The 23,863-nt window shown below is 32.3% G+C and overlaps 1 protein-coding gene across 1 annotated transcript in view; it reads right to left on the reverse strand.

The window, feature by feature from the left end:
- Positions 1–4,756, reverse strand: part of LOC101505390 (probable inactive purple acid phosphatase 1) — a 7,385-nt gene extending 2,629 nt beyond the window's left edge. The window contains exons 1-11 of the mRNA XM_073364036.1: positions 4,420–4,756; positions 4,111–4,286; positions 3,380–3,471; positions 3,074–3,140; positions 2,860–2,982; positions 1,994–2,086; positions 1,631–1,760; positions 1,374–1,455; positions 922–1,054; positions 188–393; positions 1–101 (exon numbers count right to left, since the gene is read on the reverse strand). The exon at positions 1–101 is cut by the window's left edge and continues 24 nt beyond it. Coding sequence (XP_073220137.1) covers positions 1–101; positions 188–393; positions 922–1,054; positions 1,374–1,455; positions 1,631–1,760; positions 1,994–2,086; positions 2,860–2,982; positions 3,074–3,140; positions 3,380–3,471; positions 4,111–4,286; positions 4,420–4,432 — 1,216 coding nt within the window. The 5' untranslated portion in view covers positions 4,433–4,756. The remainder of the gene's footprint in view (positions 102–187; positions 394–921; positions 1,055–1,373; positions 1,456–1,630; positions 1,761–1,993; positions 2,087–2,859; positions 2,983–3,073; positions 3,141–3,379; positions 3,472–4,110; positions 4,287–4,419) is intronic.
- Positions 4,757–23,863: the final 19,107 nt, after the last annotated feature.

Genomic DNA, 23,863 nt, shown 5'->3' on the forward strand with positions numbered 1-23,863 from the left:
GAACATAAAACATGGTTTGAGCCAGTACACCACATTCACCGCCTGAATCCAAGTTCCCATAAAACGATCCAGATCCTGGCCAGTCACGTTCATGATTGCCACTAGAAGCACAATATAAAGCCAAACAATCAGAGAACAAGGAAAACTGTAAACATACTAAAATCAATGAATGTGTAACATGACAAACCTTGCTGTCATATAAGGAACTTTTGATGCAATTGGCTCGATCTGTGCTGTAAACTGGTCCCATTGTGAAAGGTATCCATTAGCATAGCATAAATCACCAATGTGGAAGACTACATCTATGTCCTTCAAATCTTGAATAATTTGATTGGTAGTATTGAGTGAGCCAGGCTGGAAATTGTTATACTCGTTGGAGCCATCAGCTTCTGCCTGCTCATCCGAAAATCAAATGAAAAGTTGAGATGCAAGTAAATTGAATCATAAACAAGAATAGTGGCATCTTTTCTGGGTATTATTTATTGACATTGAAAATATATTTTTCCCTTTGTCTCATATTATGTCTCATTTGGAATACTTTTGTCTCAAATTATTTGTCATATTATAATACCAATACAACATAATTATTTTTTCCAATGTTATCTTATTTATTAAAGTAGTTGTAAGTATACATGGACAAATAATAAATGAAGTACGATGATATTTTAGTCTCAACATATTATGTATTGAAAATTGATATAAGTAATTAATTTTCTTAAGTGTGCACGTTCCAAATGAGACATATAATATGAGACGGGTAGGATATTTTCATTTAACTAAACTAAAGATCCAAAAGAAGATAGTATAATGGGAATAACCTTGGGAGGTCAAATGAGGCGTTTGCATAGTATATACATTTATTCAATTTGTATCTTCATGGTTTTCATCCACGAGAAAAAAGAAAGATAGAAAGAATATTACCTTTCCCATATCACCAAATATGACCACACGCTGTACGGAATTTTGACCAGGATAAGGAGATGATTTAAACTCATATTTTTTACTCCAAATTGTTGTACCGTTAACTAATCTATGACCCAATTTGTATGTGTACCTGAAAGTATGCAAAACAAAATTGCAAGCTGAGGGATTATGTACAGTGAACTGCAGCTAATAAAATAGCACCGTGTTCCTTCATGTCACCGGTTAATATCATGGTAATAAACTAATAATATAAAAGGTCTTGCGAACGAGTGCCTCACGAGCATTGTTTAAGGGTTTCAAACAAAGTGATTATTCATTGAAAAGTTAAGTATATTTCTTTCCAATGTATTAAAAACACATTTTTTTTCATAAAACTTAGTTGTTTAAACTTACAAAATAATGCCCTTTGGGACTTCATTAGCATTTGTCTAATATAAAATACAACATACTCTTTGTTCGGCCACAACTCCTTCAGAAAACTAGTGTGTATGTATCCAGGATCACGCCATCCAACAGTCCTTGCCGGTGCACCTATATATATGTATAGAAAATAGATTAATAAGATTCATTATGTTTTCAATTGCAGTCTTTTCTCTTTGTGAATGCAATTAGCAATTATCCACCCATATTTTAGAAATGTCAATATTGTCAAAACCCAAGATAAATATGGTTTGCCATAAAAAATGTAACAAAAAGCATTGCATACCACACATGGTGTTGCGATCAAAAGTCAGTGTCCCAGCAGGAGATTTCACAAGGTTCCCTTCTTTTGGGCCCCATTCAACAAAAGGCTCGGCATCGCTGATCCCATATCCGCTTGTCCATGTTACAGTAATCTGTTAAAAATTGAAATAAAAAACTTTTGATAAGTCCAGATTTTCTTTATTCACAATTATACAAAAATATACGGACACACATTTATACATGCATTTATCGAGGGATATCACTTGAAAGAAAGTTTTTCGGAAACTTCTGCTGCATTGTTACACGATGAGAATAATATCCAGAGCTGGAAAAAGAAAATATAGATTTGACATTACAATATAAAGGGATATGTTATTAGACTTACTTCATCCCATGTTTTCCCTTGTGCTAGTCTAGGATATACTGGAGCATTTGGATTGACGAATGATACTTTCTTCGACACTGCAACGAGCTTTGGCTGTCAACAAATAATTTGAGAAAAATGAAGAAATAGAAAGATAAAATTCAGAACAAAAACCTTAACACTGGACTCAAACTTCATACACACAATTATGTTAATAAGGTGAAATAGGGTTACATATAAACCAGTAGAAAACAATCAATTAACCTTAAACTAACAGAGGCGGGGTGGAGGGCAAGGCAACAAATACTTTATTTCTAAGCAGTAGTAGTTTGCAAGAAATTAACAAATTGTCTGCATGCCCATCAAATGTTTGTGTGTGGAGACAGAGGAGGAGGAGGAAGACAGTTATTTTTCTCTGTAGGTCTAAAACTAGCCAATTTCAGGGAACTCAAAATGAATTGGGGAGGACTTTGTAGGGCTTTGAAAAATTCACTAAATCCTTTCCGCCATTTTATAATAATGACATGTCATACAAGAGAAAATTTAGTTATGAATCTTCTCATCTCATCCCCTCCAATAACTCTCCCAAACAAAAGAAACCGTGACACATTAGTAGCAAACGCCTTTCAAAGAGCAAGTCTCATAAGGAGATATATAATGAAACAAGTTCCAGAAAGTATGAGTGTTGATGGCTTTTATTGAACAAATGTTGTTTACCACTGCAAGCTTTCATGATGAAGTTCCCGCATACATATTGGTTAATAATATATTCTCACAAAAATCAATAGGAAAAACAAAAGTTAGAAAACTGAAAAATCTTTATAATCGTAATGTATGAATAATTTAATAAACAAGGAAATTAAAGGGTAGAGTTTATATGAGAATACATTTGTTAATCCACCCGTGAAGAGAGCAAATGAGAAGTCAGATCGCTGATTAATCAACTGAAGCTTCAAGGAACCTTTCCCTGTGTTCTTGTAACAGTGACTGGAGAAATTGGCATACTGAAACTGAAATGAGAAACATAAAAGGTAAAAATTCATATCAAATGTTTAAACTTTTCAAAGTATTATTTAACTAAGGATATTGTGCCACACGAACCTTGATAGGTGCAGAACACAAGAATGGAGGATTGACAAGTCTGTTTTCTCCAGGGCAAGTAGAAGCACTGGAAAATTTGAAACATTCAACTCCCAATCAATTCAACTAGACTCATGATATTTAATTTATAATTAAATTAAATAATATGAATTAATGTGTGTTTCGATTGGATGTAAGGTTGGCGAAATTGCGTTGGCACCATGACTTCATTGAAGTTCCAATGTAGGTTTTGCTAAAATTGTGGTGACGCGCAGTGTCAAACTCACCACAATCCAACCATGCATTAAGATGATGTGTGAATCCTACCTGAAGTTTGCAGGAGAGAAGACTCCAATCCAGTCATCTATTTTTGGGTTTGGATTACTATATTGAAGTGTGACCCATTCTGTATTTTGTCCCTAAAACATTCAAAGATGAAAATCATCAATTTCAGCTATCAAAACTTGTTTTCATCTTTGTCAGATAATAAGTTTCAAAATTAGGACACTGGTAAATTATCATTAATTAAAGTGAAATCAATAGTTATTTTACAACTGTTTTTGGTACTTTGAGGTTGTAAGGTAAGGTCAAATTCTTTACCACTGAGTTGACATCTCATCGACAAGATTACAAGGCAAATACTTGAAGCAACTAAGCTAAAACTTAAACAAACACATGAAAATCAAGCATGTTTCGTTTTCACAGTGGGATTGGCAAAATGGGAAAATCACAGTGAACAACCAGTTATTTTGCAAAAACTACACAGTGTAGCTTTTGTAAAAAACCACGGTAGCTCAATCAGGTACAATCCATAAATCAATTGAACGGGGGGATTTTTTTATTAATAAAGATTATATAAAATTATTAATATGATATTTAAAAAATAATATAATTCTATTAATATACTAGCAAATTTGTATAGGGGAGGGGTCGCAGCCCACCCCTACACCGATGTCTCTAGGCTCAATGTAATTTTGTCAATCTCATTGTGAAACCAAAAACAAACTCAATTTAAAGAGGTGACAGTTGAAGTGGAAATCAATGAAAAATTAGGTTACCTTCAAGCCAAGTAAATTAGGAGTGGCTTTGATAGAAGCACCTTGATCAAGAGCAAATACTGTGTTATGAATGGCAACTTTTGAGAGGGGTTGATGCACATCTGAAACTACTTGTTGAAATATTGCAAAAGTAAGCAAAGAAAAAAGTAGCATTCTTAACTTCTTCTCCATATCACCTGAACTGCATCCAAAAAAACAGTGATTACAATGCAATGCAACAATAAAGTGAGATTGAAACAATAGATAACAATGAAATTGGAATTAAAATAAGAGTAAAGTGAATTGAAATGAAAATTGAGGAGCAATTACCTGAATGGCACATGCAAGTTGATTGAAATGAAAATGGAACTTGCAAGTCACTTTTGGGAGAAGAAGGGAACGTGCAGTGGCAGATTAGTAGTTTTATTGATAGGTGGAAAAGTCAAGCAAAAGGTATCGAACAGAGATCTTAATTAATTAAATAACAAATTAATTAATAATTAAATAGTAATAAAATTGTTCGCAATTTGCAAAGGTTTCCTTTTATGATGAGTGAAAGCAAGGCTTTAGATTTTCGAAACAGGAATATCTGTGGGATGATTCTTACTTCTTAGGTAGAACCGATTTCAGGGGGAAACCAAGTTTCTATATCACATAAATAATGTCGAAGTAACGTGACCTTTCGTAACAGTTAACCGAAATCGGATAGACAAAAATTCGCATATTCTTACTCGAAATCGTAATTCATAACCGTTAGTAGACACTTAATTTTGTTAATTAACCAATGCATTAATAGATTTGTCAAGTATATCAGTCAAAAATAGTGTCTAAATTTGTATATCTAAAACTATTAGGTTGAATGTTAATTGAATTAGATTCCTCTTATGTTTATCAAATCTCATAATTATTAAAATATAAACTAATTTGGTTATAAAATTTAGGTATGTAATAGACTTAATTTGTCAATAATTTATTTATGGATAATTATGTTAAAATTAATCTATAGTGAGACATTAATTAGAATCAACGTAAAACAATCACATATTTATAATATGTTTATTACGGATTATGAAAATATGATTTTAGTATTCAGTAATTTATGGATTATCTATTAGATTTTAAAAAAATCTAAAGTGTTCTTCGTCAATTGTAGTAAATCATTATTTATTTATTTATTTTAATAATAATTATAAAAATAATTTTTTATAAGAAATTACTTAAAACATCTTTTCATTTAATATAACTTTTAAATTTTTTATATTTTGATTTTTTTTGAAAAAAGTTGTAACAAACAGATGAAAAATTCTAAAAAGTAATTATTTTTAAAAATAATTCATAACAAATAGGTTCTTAATTAGTGTGTCACATCGTAATTTTCTAACGATTAAAGTTTATAATAAACTACTTTGACATAAATTTTACAATTTTAGATAGATGTATTTGTCAATTTGCAATATTTAAGAATTAATTTAATGATATTTACAATTTTGAAGACAAATTACCTATTTACTAACAAAAAATAATACTTTTGTATTTTAACTAACAAAACTATTAGTACACACTCACGAGTCACGAGCTGCAAGACGTCGATTATCATATTAAGGTGGATGTATAGGATTAGGATTGTAAAAGATTTAAAAGACTTTTTGTAAAAGAAAAGTATCGAGTTATTCAATCAAGATTTTAATGTATTTAAAATAATTATTGAGATATTCAATTATGATTTTTGGGATTTTTTAAATAAAGTATAGAAATCACTATACTGAATCTAAAAAATTTACAACTTAAAAAAAGTCTTGTGGTATTCAAAAAGCTTGTATGTTTTAATGAATTGTTTTCTACAATAGATTTAATTGAATTTTGTTAATTTTTTTAGTGAATTTTTTGAAGGAAAAAGAATTTTTCCAAAACATGATATTTTTATAGCCTCTTTTTTCCCTCTCTCTTCTTTTGTTTGTCCATTTTTTCATTCACTCATTAGTTATGTATTTATATCTCTCTTTTCGTTCTATGTCTCACTCATTATTTCCACTTCTTTCACATCTCCTTTCAGACGTAACAATGTCAATTATAAGGAATGGAGTTTGAATTATAATTGCCTCTTTTTAAAAATTCCTGTTTAAAAACTAAAAAGCTTGACTCAAGATTGATCTTGGTTATAAAACGAAGAACGTTCTTGGTTAGTGGAAAAACATCACTGTCAATTTATCAATATAAAAACTGAATATAACATAAACAATAAATAGAGATAGAGATAGAGAGATCACACAAGCATATATCATGGTTCACCTAACACGGGTTACGTCTAGTCCTCACAAATGTCAGATTTTCCACTAAGTGCTCAAAGCAAGAATGTTCTTAGTTTTGACAGATCAGTATTGATCTATTACACAGTCTCTACCTTTCTACCTAGAAAGGATTTTCACAGGTTACCTAAAACTATTTCAGAAAATATTTTACAATCTACCTTTTAAATCATAAAAGGATTTTTACACAATGCTCAAACTATGTTAACAATATAGCCTTAAGTTACAAAATAATGATTTTGAAAATATTAGAATATGGGTATTGCTCAACTCTTGTTTGAGAAATAGATTCTGTATTTTAGAACTCAGTTACCACTGATTTGAAAAACACTTTAGAGAATGGAACTTCAACTTTAGAATGATTTTGACACGTTCGAGTATGATTGAATGATTGAAGTTCTGCTTGGCACTTTGAGTTGTGTTTTGTTCTTCGTCGTGAAGCTTTATTTATAGGCTTCAAGAGAGCTTATGACATCGCATTTAACTGTTGGAAGTAGGCCACCTGTCATGAGTAATTGAATGGATAAGATCAACCATAAAGTAGGATTGTTCATGTTGAAGCCAGTAGTGTTATTGAGATCCAAGAACGTTCTTCGAATTTGTTTAAGATGACCTGAATTGTACTTGTGAGTCTGCCAGTTGTCTGAAATGATTACTTGTTTTAAGTCACGTGTGCAGGCATGTCTGAAGGTACAAACATTAGAGTCCTTTACAGCCTGTCAATTGTACTTGCTTTTGCTTGACTTGGAGAATGATCTTGCTTTATGCATTTTATGAAGCAAGGTTTTGAGCCTTCGACTTCTAGAATGATTCTTGCTTAGATTGATCCTTGTTTATTCTTGATGAAGATATGGAATGAATACAAGTTCCTGGATCTAATCTTTTATATTAAAATCTGATCATTCTTATATATAGCAGATGTGGAGAACGTTATTCCTTTTCTAGAAATCTGTCAAGAACGTTCTTCGTTTTGCTGATTTTGCTTTCTTGATTTTAATAAGATCGGTTTTATAATACTTGGTACCTATCTTGTTTTGATACACTGAAAAACACATGTTAAATACCAAGGCATTTAGAATCATAATTAAAAGTCTTAATTAACCTTTTGTTTGATTATCATCAAAAATTAATTTATGATTTTGTCTCAACAATCTCCCTCTTTTTTATGATGACAAAACATGTTAATTCAGATTTTAATTTTGATTCTAATAATAATTCAGAGAGCTTTTTAGTAGAAGCTCCCCCTCAATATGTATTAATCATTTGAATCAAATAATAATTGTTCATTGATATAACATAAGGATCTTGATCATTACAAGGTGGTTTAAAAAAATATATAAGTAGTCATACAAAAAATAGCTTCAGATCATACTTACAATCTAAATAACTTTTCCCCCTTTGTCATAGCAAAAAGGAATAGGAGAGTAAAGCTAAAGTGAAATCAGAAAGACAAGGAAGGTGAAGATCCTTCAAACGATGGAGACAAAGATGGCTGATGTATGTCTGGAAACGTTGGAGGAGGAATATACATGGGAGGTTCCAGTCCAAGCTTAGGAGCAAGCTGAGTAGTCATCAAGTCACGCAAGAGGGCTTGCTCTTTGTCCTGATAAGCTTTCCTAGCTATGATTGTTTGAAGGGTAACAATTTTTTTTTGGAATATCCTTAAAAGTTCTTGATGTTTCCCTTTCCATTTTAGTCCTTTTAGGGGGATGTTGTTGATCATCAGTATGAGTATTTTGGGATGGACCAGCAATGGTACAAAAAGTGGATAGAGTGGCAAATGAAGTATTAATGCGAGGAAGAGAGTTTGGAGCAAAATGATGGAGCACATACGTGCCAGCTATGTCCGAATATAGAAAAGCCAAATATTGGCTTATTCCAAAGATGGATGAAGTTGTGGTTTTTTGTGGTGAAACAAAGCTGAGGACATTTGGGAATTGTTCTGAACAGGAAGTGGAGGGCATAGACTGCCTTGAGAGAAAAGATTTGTGAAAGAATGAATTGTAGAAACTGTAGGAAGAACTTGATTGAGGTCAGTATTGAAAGGTTGGGGAATAGTGATATTCAGAGAACGTTCTTTAGCAGGTGGGTGAGGAGAAGAACGTTCTTGAGGTGAGGATTGTTCAGTATTGACAACAGAGCGGCATGCAGTCCTTTTCCTCTTAGTGGTATTAAAAGTAGATTTTGGTGAGGGTAGGATGGTGGGAAGTTGTTTCATATGAGATATGTGTTTTGATGAGAATTTGGAAATCTTTATGTTAGAGGTTTCATTCAACAAGGGAATTTGAAAATGCCTGACATTTTTTTAGAAAACCATACCATATGGAACAATATTTCTCTTATAATCCTTATGGATTGCAGCAATCATGTGCTGGACTATCAGGTAGGGCAGATTCAGCTTCTTGCAATGAAGAAAATGATAAATGACTAGTGCGTCATTATCAGAAACAAACTCATGGCTGCCATAGTGGGGTAAAATGGAGTGTTGACTTATACTGTTGAAAATTTTGGGAAGTGGTTTCAGATCAACTGAGAGAAATTTTGTAGACCCATCAATAAACAGTTCTTGAAACACTTCTTATGTAGTAGTGTTCAAGGCTGTGTACTAGTCTTTTCCAAAGATTGTTAGTCCTTCATATTGTAGTTTAAGAATCCCAGCCAGAATTAAAGGATCTAGACGAATTTCAATACCTTTCCGAGTGGAGATAATAAGGGATTTATCTGCAAATGCCTCAGCTTTGCAGTAAAATGCTCGAATGACCTCAGGGTAATAACAATCAGATATTTTGAGGAAATCAGTCCATCCAAGTGCATCAGTGTGATGCTGAATGGAGATTCCTTCCACTTGAAGATTGTCAAAAATAAAAACTCGACCAATACCGATAGGTCGTTGAGCCCACTTCTCAGTATAGACTTTTTGAAACTTTGAAGGATTCAAGGGTGGAATAAGGATTTTAGAAGAAAGAGGTTTGGTTGGGGATTTAGTGGTTGCTGTTTGGGAAGTTTTTGTTGTGTTTGGGTTTGGAGTTTTAAGAGGAGAATGTTCTTGAGTTGGTAGTTTGGACGAAGAACTTTCTTGAGTTTTCTTTTGTAATTTTCTAGGGTTTTTGAGTTTTTTGGAGGCTAAAAACTGAGAGAGTGTTGAGGACGAGTTGGTTTTAGGAATTATTGGTTTAGATTTAGAAGGTGTGGTTTTGGATGGAAGTGCTTTGGAGGCAAATTTTGGGGATTTGGAATGAGGTTTTGGAGATTTAGAAAGAGGTTTTGGGGATTTTGAAATTTCTGGGGATTTTGGTTTAGAGGATTGTGATGTAAGGACAGTTTGTGATTTGGGAAGTGTTGTTGGTGGTGAGGGTTCAGAGTCATCATCAGAAAATCGTATAGATTGTTGTGTCTATATTTTTGGTCTTGGAGGTACCAATATCAACTAGAACACGCTTTGATCATTGTTTGGAAGATGATATGTTGGAACTAGGGTTAAGGGATTTTCGAAGATGGGGCGGGCATTGACTGATGGAAGGAAGCGAGCATTGATATAATGGAGGAAGGATGGTTGCGAGTGGTTCCAGTGTGATAGGGAGATGGCTAGATTCTGGTGATGAGGACATGTAATAAGAGAATGTTATTTCTGAGGATGAGTGTGGAGGTGTTGGTCTAGGTGGAGGTGATGGTGAACGATTTGGAGATGAAGAAAGAGAGGATGATTTTGGTGAGCTAGCGTTTTTGCGTGCTGACGTTTTGGTGTGAGCCATTTTTGAAAAAAAAAAAAGAGTGGATATAGTGTTACTGATGAAAAGTACAAAGGGATGAATAATTGCAGACAAAAGGTTGAAGTTGTTGGTTAGTGAGGGAGGATGCACGTTCTTGAAGAAATGCAGTTGGATTAAGATTGGAGATAGTGTCACACGTGTGATGTGATGGATAGGTCAATTGAGTGTTGGGAAGGAGGAAAGTGAAAAGATGGATAGGTGAGGCATGGGTAGCTATTACCTTTTAAAAAATTAGCAGCCATTTCAGTTTTAAAAGCTGATTTTAAAAGTTTTTTATGATGAAAAACGAGGATCGTTCTTGAGCAAATAAGCTCAAAACGGAGAACGTTCTCCTTTATGACCAGAATATTTTGGTTTTAATTTTAACGACCTTGAGTAGGATTTTTGATGATTTTTAAGCGTTCTTTGATAGAATTGAAGTTTTCTTCAACAAGAGGCTTTGTAAAAATATCAGCTAATTGATTCTTTGTATCAACAAAGATTAATTGAATTTCCTTTTTGTTCACATGATCCCTTTTAAAATGATGTTTTATTTCAATATGTTTGGATCTTGAATGCTGAATAGGATTTTTAGATAAATTAATGGCACTAGTATTATCACATTATATTGGAATATTAGAATAGCTTACTGAAAAATCTTCAAGTTGATTTTTGATCCATAAGACTTGAGAGCAACAATTTGCTGTTGAGACATATTCAGCTTCAATGTTGGATAAAGAAATTGTGTTTTGCTTTCTACATGACCAGCTTATCAAAGCTTCTCCTAGGAACTGACACACACCACTTGTGCTCTTTCTTTCGATCTTATCACCGACATAATCAGCATCACAATAAGCTACAAAATCAAAATGAGAACTTTTGCTATACCAAAGGCCAAGAATAGTAGTACCAACAAGATAACGAACAATTCTCTTTTTACAACAGTTAAGTGAGATTCTTTTGGTGAAGATTGAAACCTATCACATAATCCTACTGCGAAAACAATATCAGACCTACTTGCAGTTAAATAAAGTAATGAGCCAATTATACCCCTATATTCTTTTTCAGATATTGATTGTCCATTTTCATCTTTATCTAATGAAGATGGTGGATGCATGTGAGTGGTCATAATCTTGGCTTCACTCATTTTGTATTTAGTCAAAAGATCTTTAATATATTTTTCTTTACAAATGAAAATTCCATTTTTATGTTGTTTAATTTGTAAACCAAAAAAATATTTCAATTCTCCCATCATGCTCATTTCAAATTCATTTTGAATAAGTTTTGAAAAATCTTCAGACATTTTTTCATTTGTTGATCCAAAAATAATATCATCAACATACATTTGAATAATGAGAAGATTATTTTTATATGTTTTCTTAAAAGTGTTGTGTCAATATTTCCAAGAAAATTCATTTTTGATCAAAAATGAACTTAATCTTTCATATCAAGCTCTAGGAGCTTGCTTTAAACCATACAAAGCTTTGGTTTGTTTAAAAACATGATTTGGTTTCTTTTGATCTTCAAAATCGGGAGGTTGACGAACATAAACCTGTTCATTTAAAAAGCCATTTAAAAATGCACTTTTAGCATCCATTTGAAAAAGTTTGATATGTTTATAAGATGCATATGCAAGAAGGATTCGTATGGCTTCTAACCTTGCGACTGGAGCAAATGTTTCATCATAGTCTATTCCTTCTTGTTGATTATTACCTTGACCAACTAACCTTGCTTTGTTTCTTATAACTTTCCTTCTTCATCTATCTTATTTTTGAAAACCCATCGTGTTCCAATAATTGTTTGATCTAGTAGATCTGGAACAAGGGTCCAGACTTCTTTCTTTTCAAATTGAAGAAGTTTGTCTTTCATTGCATCAATCCAAGATTGATGAATTATAGCTTCTTTGATAGATTTGGATTCCAATTGAGATATCATTGCCATGTTGTTGTTTTTATCATTTTTAAATGACATTCTTGTTCTAATGCCATAAACTGTATCTCCAATAATTTGGTTATGAGGATGATCATCTATTCATTTCAAACTTCTATGAGGAGTTTGAAACGGAGATTGTTTATCAATCTCGTTTTTCAGGGGAACAATCTGTTGTGTTTGCCCATATTGTTCTTCCTCCTCCTCATCTTTTGTTTTTTTAAAACAAGATCATCAAACTCATCAAATAATATGTGCATACTTATTTCAACAATTTTATTTTTCAAATTAAAAATATGATACCCCTTAGATTCTGTTGAATATCCTAAATATATAGTCTTGTCTGATTTTGCATCAAACTTTCTCAAGTTATCTGTTGAAAGTGTGAGATTTTAGAGAAAATGAGGAGATAAAATAATAAGGGTTTGAATATTATTGATAATAGCTTAATGCTTACTTGATTACAAATGACCCAATACTAATCTCTATTTATAGAGAAACATAGACTCAATCCTAAATTAGGAATAAATCATAATAATAATGAAAGATATTCTAAGATATCTCTATAATTATAAATTGATCCTAAGAAATAATTTAAAATACTCTAATATAATATAAAAGATATTATCAGATATTTTCTAATATTCTAACACTCTCCCTCAAGCTAAAGCTTACTAAGCTTTAGCTTGCTACAAGAAAATATTTTGCTCCACAAAATAATAAAAAATATGGAGAGGCAACTCAGGGTTGCATGTGAAGTCAGAGAGAATTGCTATAAATATAGCCTAGCTAGATAGTCTGATTGATCATCAGCCTGAGAGAAATTCATGGAAGGCAATTGAAAAAAGCAAGCTCTGTTCTTCTAAAAAACTGCATTTGGAAGCTTCAAACCAATATTAATGGAGACTCAAAATATTTAAACTTAAATCTGCTTCAAGGAGAGAGAGGCGTGCTTCAAGGAGAGAAAGGCAAGGCCAATGCATCTGGGACAAATTGCCAAGGTAAAGTAAGTCATGAAAATAAAAGGCACCGTTAGAATAACCACTAACAGAAAAAGTCATCACTAATATAATTCATATGTGGAAAAAGGGACACCACCAAAATGATTTGTCGGTGGGAATAAAAGCCATTGTTATAATATATTAGTAAGAACTAAATTGCATGACAAACACCGAAGAAGAAGCAGCGCGACTCTATCGAAACGAAGTCATGATCAATCAACGTAATAAGAAAATGTGTCCAAAACAGGAGAGATAATGACTGTTTTAACAATGACACATATTTTCGTTGATCAAAATTGGAGAGCAAAGGTAGATCTAGAACCATCAAAGAGAGAATAATCATGCACCAAGAAGAATCCTATCAATTGAATTGCAAATCTTCCAAACCTGTCAGCTAAGAGCCCACTCATAAGGGCTGCAACAGCTGCCACGACAAAGGCTGGAGAGTTTCCTCCACCAAAAATCTGATCCCTTCTACTAGCAAGTGACTTGTGAGTAAAATCATGCATCTGCAATATCTTATTATCCCGAAAATTATAAGCACGATCCATTTGTTTGAAACACCTTTCAACAGGGTAATCCCCAAATTTTCCACATGGTTTACACCCCACAAAATGAGTCACAGGTAGCCACTATGATCACCAAAACCAGGATGATAATTCTCAATCATCTCTTCATAACAATCAACCAAAATCCCCCAATAACCATGTATATATATATTGCACAGTGAACAGTACCGTGCGATGAACATTGTTGCGACTGATCTGCTGAAAATAAAGGAAAAGCTATAAAGAAGGGGTAAACCGAAATTGGGACACAATTTAGCGAAAAAATCTCACCGAATATTGGAATGTTAGAAAAGAGAAACTATAATTATATTCTCTAATTGTTGGGAACTCGGCAGCGGAATAGAGGCGGGATCGTTCAAGGAGGATCGAAATAGGCTCTGATACCATGTTGAAAGTGTGAGATTTTAGAGAAAAGGAGGATAGAAAATAATAAGGGTTTGAATATTATTGATAATAGCTTAATGCTTACTTGATTACAAATGACTCAATACTAATCTCTATTTATAGAGAAACATAGACTCAATCCTAAATTAGGAATAAATCATAATAATAATGAAAGATATTCTAAGATATCTCTATAATTATAAATTGATCCTAAGAAATAATTTAAAATACTCTAATATAATATAAAAGATATTATAAGATATTTTCTAATATTCTAACATTATCTTTGTTTTTTAAAATGTAGCAATAACAACCAAAAATGTGAAAATATGAAATGTTTGGTTTCCTATTTTACCAAATCTCATAGGGTGTTTTGTTTATGATTTTTCTAATTGAAACACCATTCAAAATGTAGAAAGATGTATTTATAGCTTCTGCCTAGAAGTACTTTTCAACATTTGATTCTTCCAAGATCGTTCTTGCCATATCTTACAAAGTTCTATTCTTTCTTTCAACAACTCCATTTTGTTGAGGAGTTCTTGCACAAGATAGATTTTGAGAGATACCAAGTTCATCAAAAAATATTTTGAAAGATGCATTAATGAACTCACCTCCATGATCACTTCTCACAGTGATTATGTTGCATTCCTTTTCATTTTGAACCTTTTTACAAAAGTTTTTGAAAGCATCAAATGCATCATCCTTTTGTTTTAAAAAGAGTACCCATGTGTATCTAGAAAAATCATCTATGATAACAAATCCATATTTCATACCTCCTCGACTAGTAGTTTTGATGGGACCAAAAAGATCAATGTGAAATAGTTCAAGAGGTTTTTTGGGGTATATAAACTCTTTTTAGTGAAAACTACTCTTGTTTTTCATTTGCACAAGCTTCACATATTTTATCTTTTTCAAAATTTATTTTAGGAAGTCCTCTAACAAGATCTAATTTTGATAAGTTTGAAATCATTTTCAGACTCACATGTTCAGTTCTCTTATGCCTTATCCACTTGTCTCTATTTATGGACATGAGGCAAGATTCGACTGGTAGTTCTTCAATGTACGAAACATAAAGGTTTTTCTTTCTAGATGCAGAAAATATAGTTTCACCAGAATTTGCCATTCTCACTTCACATATGTTTGATTTGAAAAAAACTTCAAAGCCATTATCACAGAGTTGACTAATGCTGAGAAGGTTATGTTTCAATCCTTCAATATATTGAACATCATTGATTTTGATAGAATTCACTTTACCTATGGTTCCCTTGCCTTTGATTGTTTCTTGATCATTGTTCCCAAATGTTACGGATCCTCCATCGTTTTTGGTAAAGGACAAGAAACAATTCTTATCACCTGTCATATGTCTTGAACAACCACTTTCCATGAACCATGGTCTTTTCTTGACATCCATCTTGCATGATGTGTTATTTTAACTTTAGGTACCCATTTGGTCTTGGGTCTTGAGGAGTTAGTTTTAAAATTTGATTCCTTTTTAATATTAAGTGTTGTTTTAGAGTGGCCAATTTTGGACCTGAAGGAATATATAATGGTTTGTTTTGAAGAAGGTTTAGAAAATTGAGTTACAACTTATTTTGATAAAGCTCCAGAATGTTCTTCGTTTGTTACATTTTCGGAAGAACGTTATTCGTTTTTCAGATTTTGAGAAAGTTTTGCTTTTGTTACAAAATGTTCATCTTTTCTAAAAATCATTTTTCTCTTGATTTTTTCATCGTTTTTTTTTAAAGTAGCATGCAAACTCTAGATGTCCTATTTTATTGCAATATGAACATTTAATTTTTCATTTTCCTTCCTTTATTTCAAGAACAAAGAAGTTTTCATACATTTTGGTTTTTTTGAGTTTTATCAAAACCAAGTCCAGCTTAATAAAAAATTCCTACTTGAGATCTCTTGATTCTTTGAAAGGTTTTAGTAGCTTTGATGAAATTCAACAAATCACATTTAAGAATTTCAATTTCAGCTTTAAGGAGAGCGTTCTCCTTTTGAGGTGAAGAACGTTCTTGCATTCTAAACTTTCAATTTCAAGCTTTTTTAGTTGAGACTCTTTCAGTTTTTTTGATAATTTCTTTGAGTTCATCATTTATAGCTGGGGCTTTTTCTTTTCTTCTTTTTCTTTAAAAGAAACAAACTTTTGAACAAGGAAGTTTGAATCATTTAGCAAATTATCAAATTCTTTTTCCATATGTTACATAAAAGACACGATTCAAAAATTGTTACCTCTTTATCTTCAGTGTTTGCCATCAGACATAAATTGGCTTCTTCAGATTCATCTGTCTCTGATTCATCAGAGTCATCCTAGGTTGCCATCATTGACTTCTTCTTGAAAGGGAATTTCTTTTGTACTCTTTTGTTCAATGGACATTCAGTTTTATAATACCCTTGTTTGTTGCATCCAAAAGAAGTGATTTTACTATTATCTACTTCAGTTTTGAAGTCATTTTTATCTGGAGATCCCATTTTGATCTGATATCTTCTCCTCATCATTCGTTGTATCTTTCTTGTAAGGAGAGCAATCTCTTCATCAACATCTTCTTGACTATCTTCTGAGTCCCTTTTCTCATTTGTTTGTTGAATACTTGGTGAATTTTGAGATGCTTTTAAGGCTATAGTTTTGCCTTTCTTTACAGGTTTGTCTTCCTATAACAATACCTCATGTGCCCTTAGAGTTCCAATAAGTTCTTCCAAGCCTAGTACCTCAAGATTCTTGGCTTGACTTATAGTTGTCACCATTGGTCTCCACATGATTGGAAGACATCTCATGGTCTTTCTTACCCTATCTTGCACTGAATAAGCTTTGCCAAGAGAACGCATTTCGTTCACTATAGTTGTGAATCTTGAGTACATTTCATCAATGGTTTATCCTTCATTCATTTCAAATAATTTGAACTTTCAAATGCCAATGTCAATCCTTGTTTCCTTAACATGTCTTGTTCCTTCATGGTGAGTTTGCAATGTGTCTCATACTTTCTTTGTTGTATCGCATTCATCTACTCTTTCACTTTCTTCCCTGCTTAAAGCACATGATAAGAATAGTTGAGCTTTTGAGTTTAGAAATACCTTAGATTTTTCATCTGTTGTCAAATCTGCTTATTTTTTTCAGCAGATGTTGAATTGATTTGATCTACTTTGGGTATGAAGTCTCAATCTGTAATGATTCACCACATACTAGTGTCCTGTGATTTTAGGAACAATTGCATTTGGCTTTTCCAGAAATAATAATCCGAGCCATCAAAGTATGGTGGTCTATTTGATGAGCCTCCTTCAACGATGTATTTAGCTTTTGACATAACTTTCTAAATCTTTTGCTCCAACATATTTTGAGTGTTTAATCCTTAGAGACTGGCTCTGATGCCAATTGAATTAACAATGTCAATTATAAGGAAGGGGGCTTTGATTTATAATTGCCTCATTTAAAAAATTCCTGTTTAAAAACTAAAAAGTTTGACTCAAGATTGATCTTGGTTGTAAAACGAAGAACGTTCTTGGTTAGTGGAAAAACAACCATATCAATTTATCAATATAAAAACTGAATGTAAGACAAAAAATAAATAGAGATAGAGGTAGAGAGATCACATAAGCATATATCCTGGTTCACCCAACACAGGTTACGTCCAGTCCTCTCAAATGTGAGATTTCAACTAAGTGCTCAAAGCAAGAATGTTCTTGGTTTTGACAGATCAGTCTTGATCTATTACACAGTCTCTACCTTTCTACCTAGAAAGGATTTCCATAGGTTACCTAACACTATTTCAGAAAGGATTTTACAATCTACCTTTTAAATCATAAAAGGATTTTTATACATTACTCATGCTATGTTAACAATGTAGCATTGAGTTACAAAGTAATGATTTTGAGAATATTAGAATCTTGGTATTGCTCAACTCTTGTTTGAGAAATAGATTCTGTATTTTAGAACTCAGTTATCATTGCTTTGAAAAACACTCAGAGAATGGAACTTCAACTTTAGATTGATTTTGACACGCTCGAGTATGATTGAATGATTGATGTTTTGCTTGGCACTTTGAGTTGTGTTTTGTTCTTCATCGTGAAGCTTTATTTATAGGTTTCAAGAGAGCTTATGACAGCTCATTTAACCGTTGGAAGTAGGCCACCTGTCATGAGTAAGTGAATGGATAAGATTAGCCATAAAGTAGGATTGTTCATGCTGAAGCCAGAAATGTTCTTGAGATCCAATAACGTTCTTCGAATTTGTTTAAGATGACCTGACTTGTACTTGTGATCTTGCCAGTTGTTTGAAATGATTATTTGCTTTAAGTCACGTGTGCAGGCATGTCTGAAGGTACAAACAACAGAGTCCTTTACAGCCTATTAATTGTACTTGCTTTTGCTTGACTTGGAGAATGATCTTGCTTTATGCATTTTATGAAGCAAGGTTTTGAGCCTTCGAATTCTTATATGATTCTTGCTTAGGTTGATCCTTGTTTATTCTTGATCAAGATATGGAGTGAATACAAGTTCCTGGATCTAATCTTTTACATTGAAATATGATCATTCTTGTTTATAGCAGATGTGGAGAACGTTCTTCGTTTTTCAGAAATCTGTCAAGAACGTTTTTCGTTTTGCTGATTTTGCTTTCTTGATTTTAATAAGATCTGCTTTGTAATACTTGGTACCTATCTTGTTTTGATACACTTAAAAACACATGTTAAATACCAAGACATTTAGAATCATAATTAAAAGTCTTAATTAATCTTTTGTTTAATTATTATCAAAACAATAATTTGGGATTTTGTCTCTACACTTTCCTCCATCTTTATCCTCTCTTGTTTAGCATTCTTTCATTATCTTCTTAGTTCTCACTTTAATTAGGGATGACAATTAGATCAAAACCCAGTGGGTACCTGCAAAAAACCTACAATGGTTAGGGTAAAAACCCGCATGGATATGGGCATGGGGACGGGTAATTATCCGCAAAATTAGGCGGGTATGGATGCGGGTACAGGTAGTATAGTACCCACCCCTCCCCGCACCTGCACTTATATAAAGATATTATTTATTTATTTATTATATTAATGTTTTGTTTAATTAATTATTTTCTTTTATGTTTTAACATCTATTAATATCATTGGATCACTACAATATGTATAAACGAAATATAAACGTTTGCAAGCTTTTTTAGAATTTAATTATGATAAATAGATAAATAATTATAACTTTATAACTAAGAATTATGTCTTGTTAATCGTGATTTTATAATTATACTTGCAACTTCCTTTCAATTGTTTTTACAGATCTCAAATAATATTGTCGTAGGACTTGCAACTTCATAAAGTATTATTATAGATATTTGAATGTGTATTGTAACGAGTGTTAATTTGAAATAATTTCAGTTAGAAAATATTTGGGTTTCTAATACTTTATGATTGGATTTAAGATATTTGGATAATTTTTAAAATTAATCACAACGTTCATTTATTTATCAATCTATTTTAGTTAAAGTGTGGGTCATGATTATGGGTACGAGCACTTAGGTACCCAGAATGTAAGGGTACATGTATTAAAGTTGATACCCATGAGGATACGGGCACGAGTATGAGTATTTTTTTCTAAACTGTGGGTATGGAGACGAGTATTATAGTATCCTACCCAAACCTTACTCGTTGTCATCCCTAACTTTAATATATTTACATATGCCTCTTCTTCATTTATCTCTCTCATTTCTCATGGCACTAAAAAGATAATTATTTTTCACCTCTTTTCATTTCTACAAAAATAATATTTTTACTCTTAACGCATGTCTAAATAATATTTTAAAAAATTATTACATATGTAATATCAAATAGACCTGTCAAAATGGGCTACCCGGTCCATTTAGGGTTGGCCCTAACAGGTTGTGGGCTTCTTCAGGCCGAGCTAAGAAGTCATGTTTTAATATGGGTTGTTAGAATACTACTTGAGCCCGACCCTAGACGAGATACAGGTTGGGCAGGTAGCCCACATATTTTTTAGTTTGTTTTTATTATATTTTTAATTTTCTTGCGACTCGTTTAATTTGAAAAAATTCTTCATGCCATTTAAAAAAAATTTAGTTTAGAATTTCTTGATGCCCATTTAAAAATAACTTAGTTCTACATGTTCATTTAAAAACACCTTATATGATATTCTAGAACAAATACACATATACACATTAAAAAGAGCACAAGTAAAATAGAGTATAACAAAAAGAACCTAAGTAGTAGTAACGATGAGATCGACAACGCAAGGAGACGACAATGAAGCCAACGCTCAGAAGGAATGATGTTGTGAACGATGATTGACGAAGAGATGTGTGTTGCGCTGGACTTACTACTATAGAGTGAATGTAATTATTTTGAAAACAATTAGAATTAGTCATTGTCGTATGCCGTATGTCGTGCCCGTGGAGTGAGATGAGTGAGACCATGAGTCTCTATGTGAAAGTGTCGTCACATTTCCCTTTAAAATAAGGTTTGTTGTGTCTTTGTGAATTATTAAAAAAAAAAAAAAATGGAACCGGCCCAAGTTAATTTTTGTTTGTTTGGACCTTTTTTTAAAAATCTATTTTTATTTTTATTTTTTTAAAATTGATTATATGGGTTGCGGACTACCCTGTACCCATACGGGGTAACCCTAATGGATAACGAGTTTATTCAGATCAGGCTCAAAATCCCCAAAAAATTTCGAGCTGAAAATTTTAAGCTCAAACCTTGTGTTTTAGCGGACTGGGCAGGTTGGCCCATTTAGACTAGCCCATTTTGACAGCTCTAATATCAAATAATTAAAATAATTTTTTTTTCATTTTTTATGGAGCAAACTATCTTTTTTATAAATAGTAAATTATTTGTTATGATATAAAGATGACTATTAACTTTGTTGTTATTTCTCTAGGCTTTTTTATATTCTTTAACTCTTATGAGTAAATGGTTTTGCTCATTGTTATTGGCATTTAGTCCTAATATTAACTTAGGTTGTTCATGTGCTTGTAACTGAATGATTGATGTTTTGCTTGGCACTTTGAGTTGTGTTTTGTTCTTCATCGTGAAGCTTTATTTATAGGTTTCAAGAGAGCTTATGACAGCTCATTTAACCGTTGGAAGTAGGCCACCTGTCATGAGTAAGTGAATGGATAAGATTAGCCATAAAGTAGGATTGTTCATGCTGAAGCCAGAAATGTTCTTGAGATCCAATAACGTTCTTCGAATTTGTTTAAGATGACCTGACTTGTACTTGTGATCTTGCCAGTTGTTTGAAATGATTATTTGCTTTAAGTCACGTGTGCAGGCATGTCTGAAGGTACAAACAACAGAGTCCTTTACAGCCTATTAATTGTACTTGCTTTTGCTTGACTTGGAGAATGATCTTGCTTTATGCATTTTATGAAGCAAGGTTTTGAGCCTTCGAATTCTTATATGATTCTTGCTTAGGTTGATCCTTGTTTATTCTTGATCAAGATATGGAGTGAATACAAGTTCCTGGATCTAATCTTTTACATTGAAATATTGATCATTTTGTTTATAGCAGATGTGGAGAACGTTCTTCGTTTTTCAGAAATCTGTCAAGAACGTTTTTCGTTTTGCTGATTTTGCTTTCTTGATTTTAATAAGATCTGCTTTGTAATACTTGGTACCTATCTTGTTTTGATACACTTAAAAACACATGTTAAATACCAAGACATTTAGAATCATAATTAAAAGTCTTAATTAATCTTTTGTTTAATTATTATCAAAACAATAATTTGGGATTTTGTCTCTACACTTTCCTCCATCTTTATCCTCTCTTGTTTAGCATTCTTTCATTATCTTCTTAGTTCTCACTTTAATTAGGGATGACAATTAGATCAAAACCCAGTGGGTACCTGCAAAAAACCTACAATGGTTAGGGTAAAAACCCGCATGGATATGGGCATGGGGACGGGTAATTATCCGCAAAATTAGGCGGGTATGGATGCGGGTACAGGTAGTATAGTACCCACCCCTCCCCGCACCTGCACTTATATAAAGATATTATTTATTTATTTATTATATTAATGTTTTGTTTAATTAATTATTTTCTTTTATGTTTTAACATCTATTAATATCATTGGATCACTACAATATGTATAAACGAAATATAAACGTTTGCAAGCTTTTTTAGAATTTAATTATGATAAATAGATAAATAATTATAACTTTATAACTAAGAATTATGTCTTGTTAATCGTGATTTTATAATTATACTTGCAACTTCCTTTCAATTGTTTTTACAGATCTCAAATAATATTGTCGTAGGACTTGCAACTTCATAAAGTATTATTATAGATATTTGAATGTGTATTGTAACGAGTGTTAATTTGAAATAATTTCAGTTAGAAAATATTTGGGTTTCTAATACTTTATGATTGGATTTAAGATATTTGGATAATTTTTAAAATTAATCACAACGTTCATTTATTTATCAATCTATTTTAGTTAAAGTGTGGGTCATGATTATGGGTACGAGCACTTAGGTACCCAGAATGTAAGGGTACATGTATTAAAGTTGATACCCATGAGGATACGGGCACGAGTATGAGTATTTTTTTCTAAACTGTGGGTATGGAGACGAGTATTATAGTATCCTACCCAAACCTTACTCGTTGTCATCCCTAACTTTAATATATTTACATATGCCTCTTCTTCATTTATCTCTCTCATTTCTCATGGCACTAAAAAGATAATTATTTTTCACCTCTTTTCATTTCTACAAAAATAATATTTTTACTCTTAACGCATGTCTAAATAATATTTTAAAAAATTATTACATATGTAATATCAAATAGACCTGTCAAAATGGGCTACCCGGTCCATTTAGGGTTGGCCCTAACAGGTTGTGGGCTTCTTCAGGCCGAGCTAAGAAGTCATGTTTTAATATGGGTTGTTAGAATACTACTTGAGCCCGACCCTAGACGAGATACAGGTTGGGCAGGTAGCCCACATATTTTTTAGTTTGTTTTTATTATATTTTTAATTTTCTTGCGACTCGTTTAATTTGAAAAAATTCTTCATGCCATTTAAAAAAAATTTAGTTTAGAATTTCTTGATGCCCATTTAAAAATAACTTAGTTCTACATGTTCATTTAAAAACACCTTATATGATATTCTAGAACAAATACACATATACACATTAAAAAGAGCACAAGTAAAATAGAGTATAACAAAAAGAACCTAAGTAGTAGTAACGATGAGATCGACAACGCAAGGAGACGACAATGAAGCCAACGCTCAGAAGGAATGATGTTGTGAACGATGATTGACGAAGAGATGTGTGTTGCGCTGGACTTACTACTATAGAGTGAATGTAATTATTTTGAAAACAATTAGAATTAGTCATTGTCGTATGCCGTATGTCGTGCCCGTGGAGTGAGATGAGTGAGACCATGAGTCTCTATGTGAAAGTGTCGTCACATTTCCCTTTAAAATAAGGTTTGTTGTGTCTTTGTGAATTATTAAAAAAAAAAAAAAATGGAACCGGCCCAAGTTAATTTTTGTTTGTTTGGACCTTTTTTTAAAAATCTATTTTTATTTTTATTTTTTTAAAATTGATTATATGGGTTGCGGACTACCCTGTACCCATACGGGGTAACCCTAATGGATAACGAGTTTATTCAGATCAGGCTCAAAATCCCCAAAAAATTTCGAGCTGAAAATTTTAAGCTCAAACCTTGTGTTTTAGCGGACTGGGCAGGTTGGCCCATTTAGACTAGCCCATTTTGACAGCTCTAATATCAAATAATTAAAATAATTTTTTTTTCATTTTTTATGGAGCAAACTATCTTTTTTATAAATAGTAAATTATTTGTTATGATATAAAGATGACTATTA

The sequence above is a fragment of the Cicer arietinum genome, chromosome 7 (assembly GCF_000331145.2).
Source record: "Cicer arietinum cultivar CDC Frontier isolate Library 1 chromosome 7, Cicar.CDCFrontier_v2.0, whole genome shotgun sequence".
NCBI lineage: Eukaryota > Viridiplantae > Streptophyta > Magnoliopsida > Fabales > Fabaceae > Cicer > Cicer arietinum.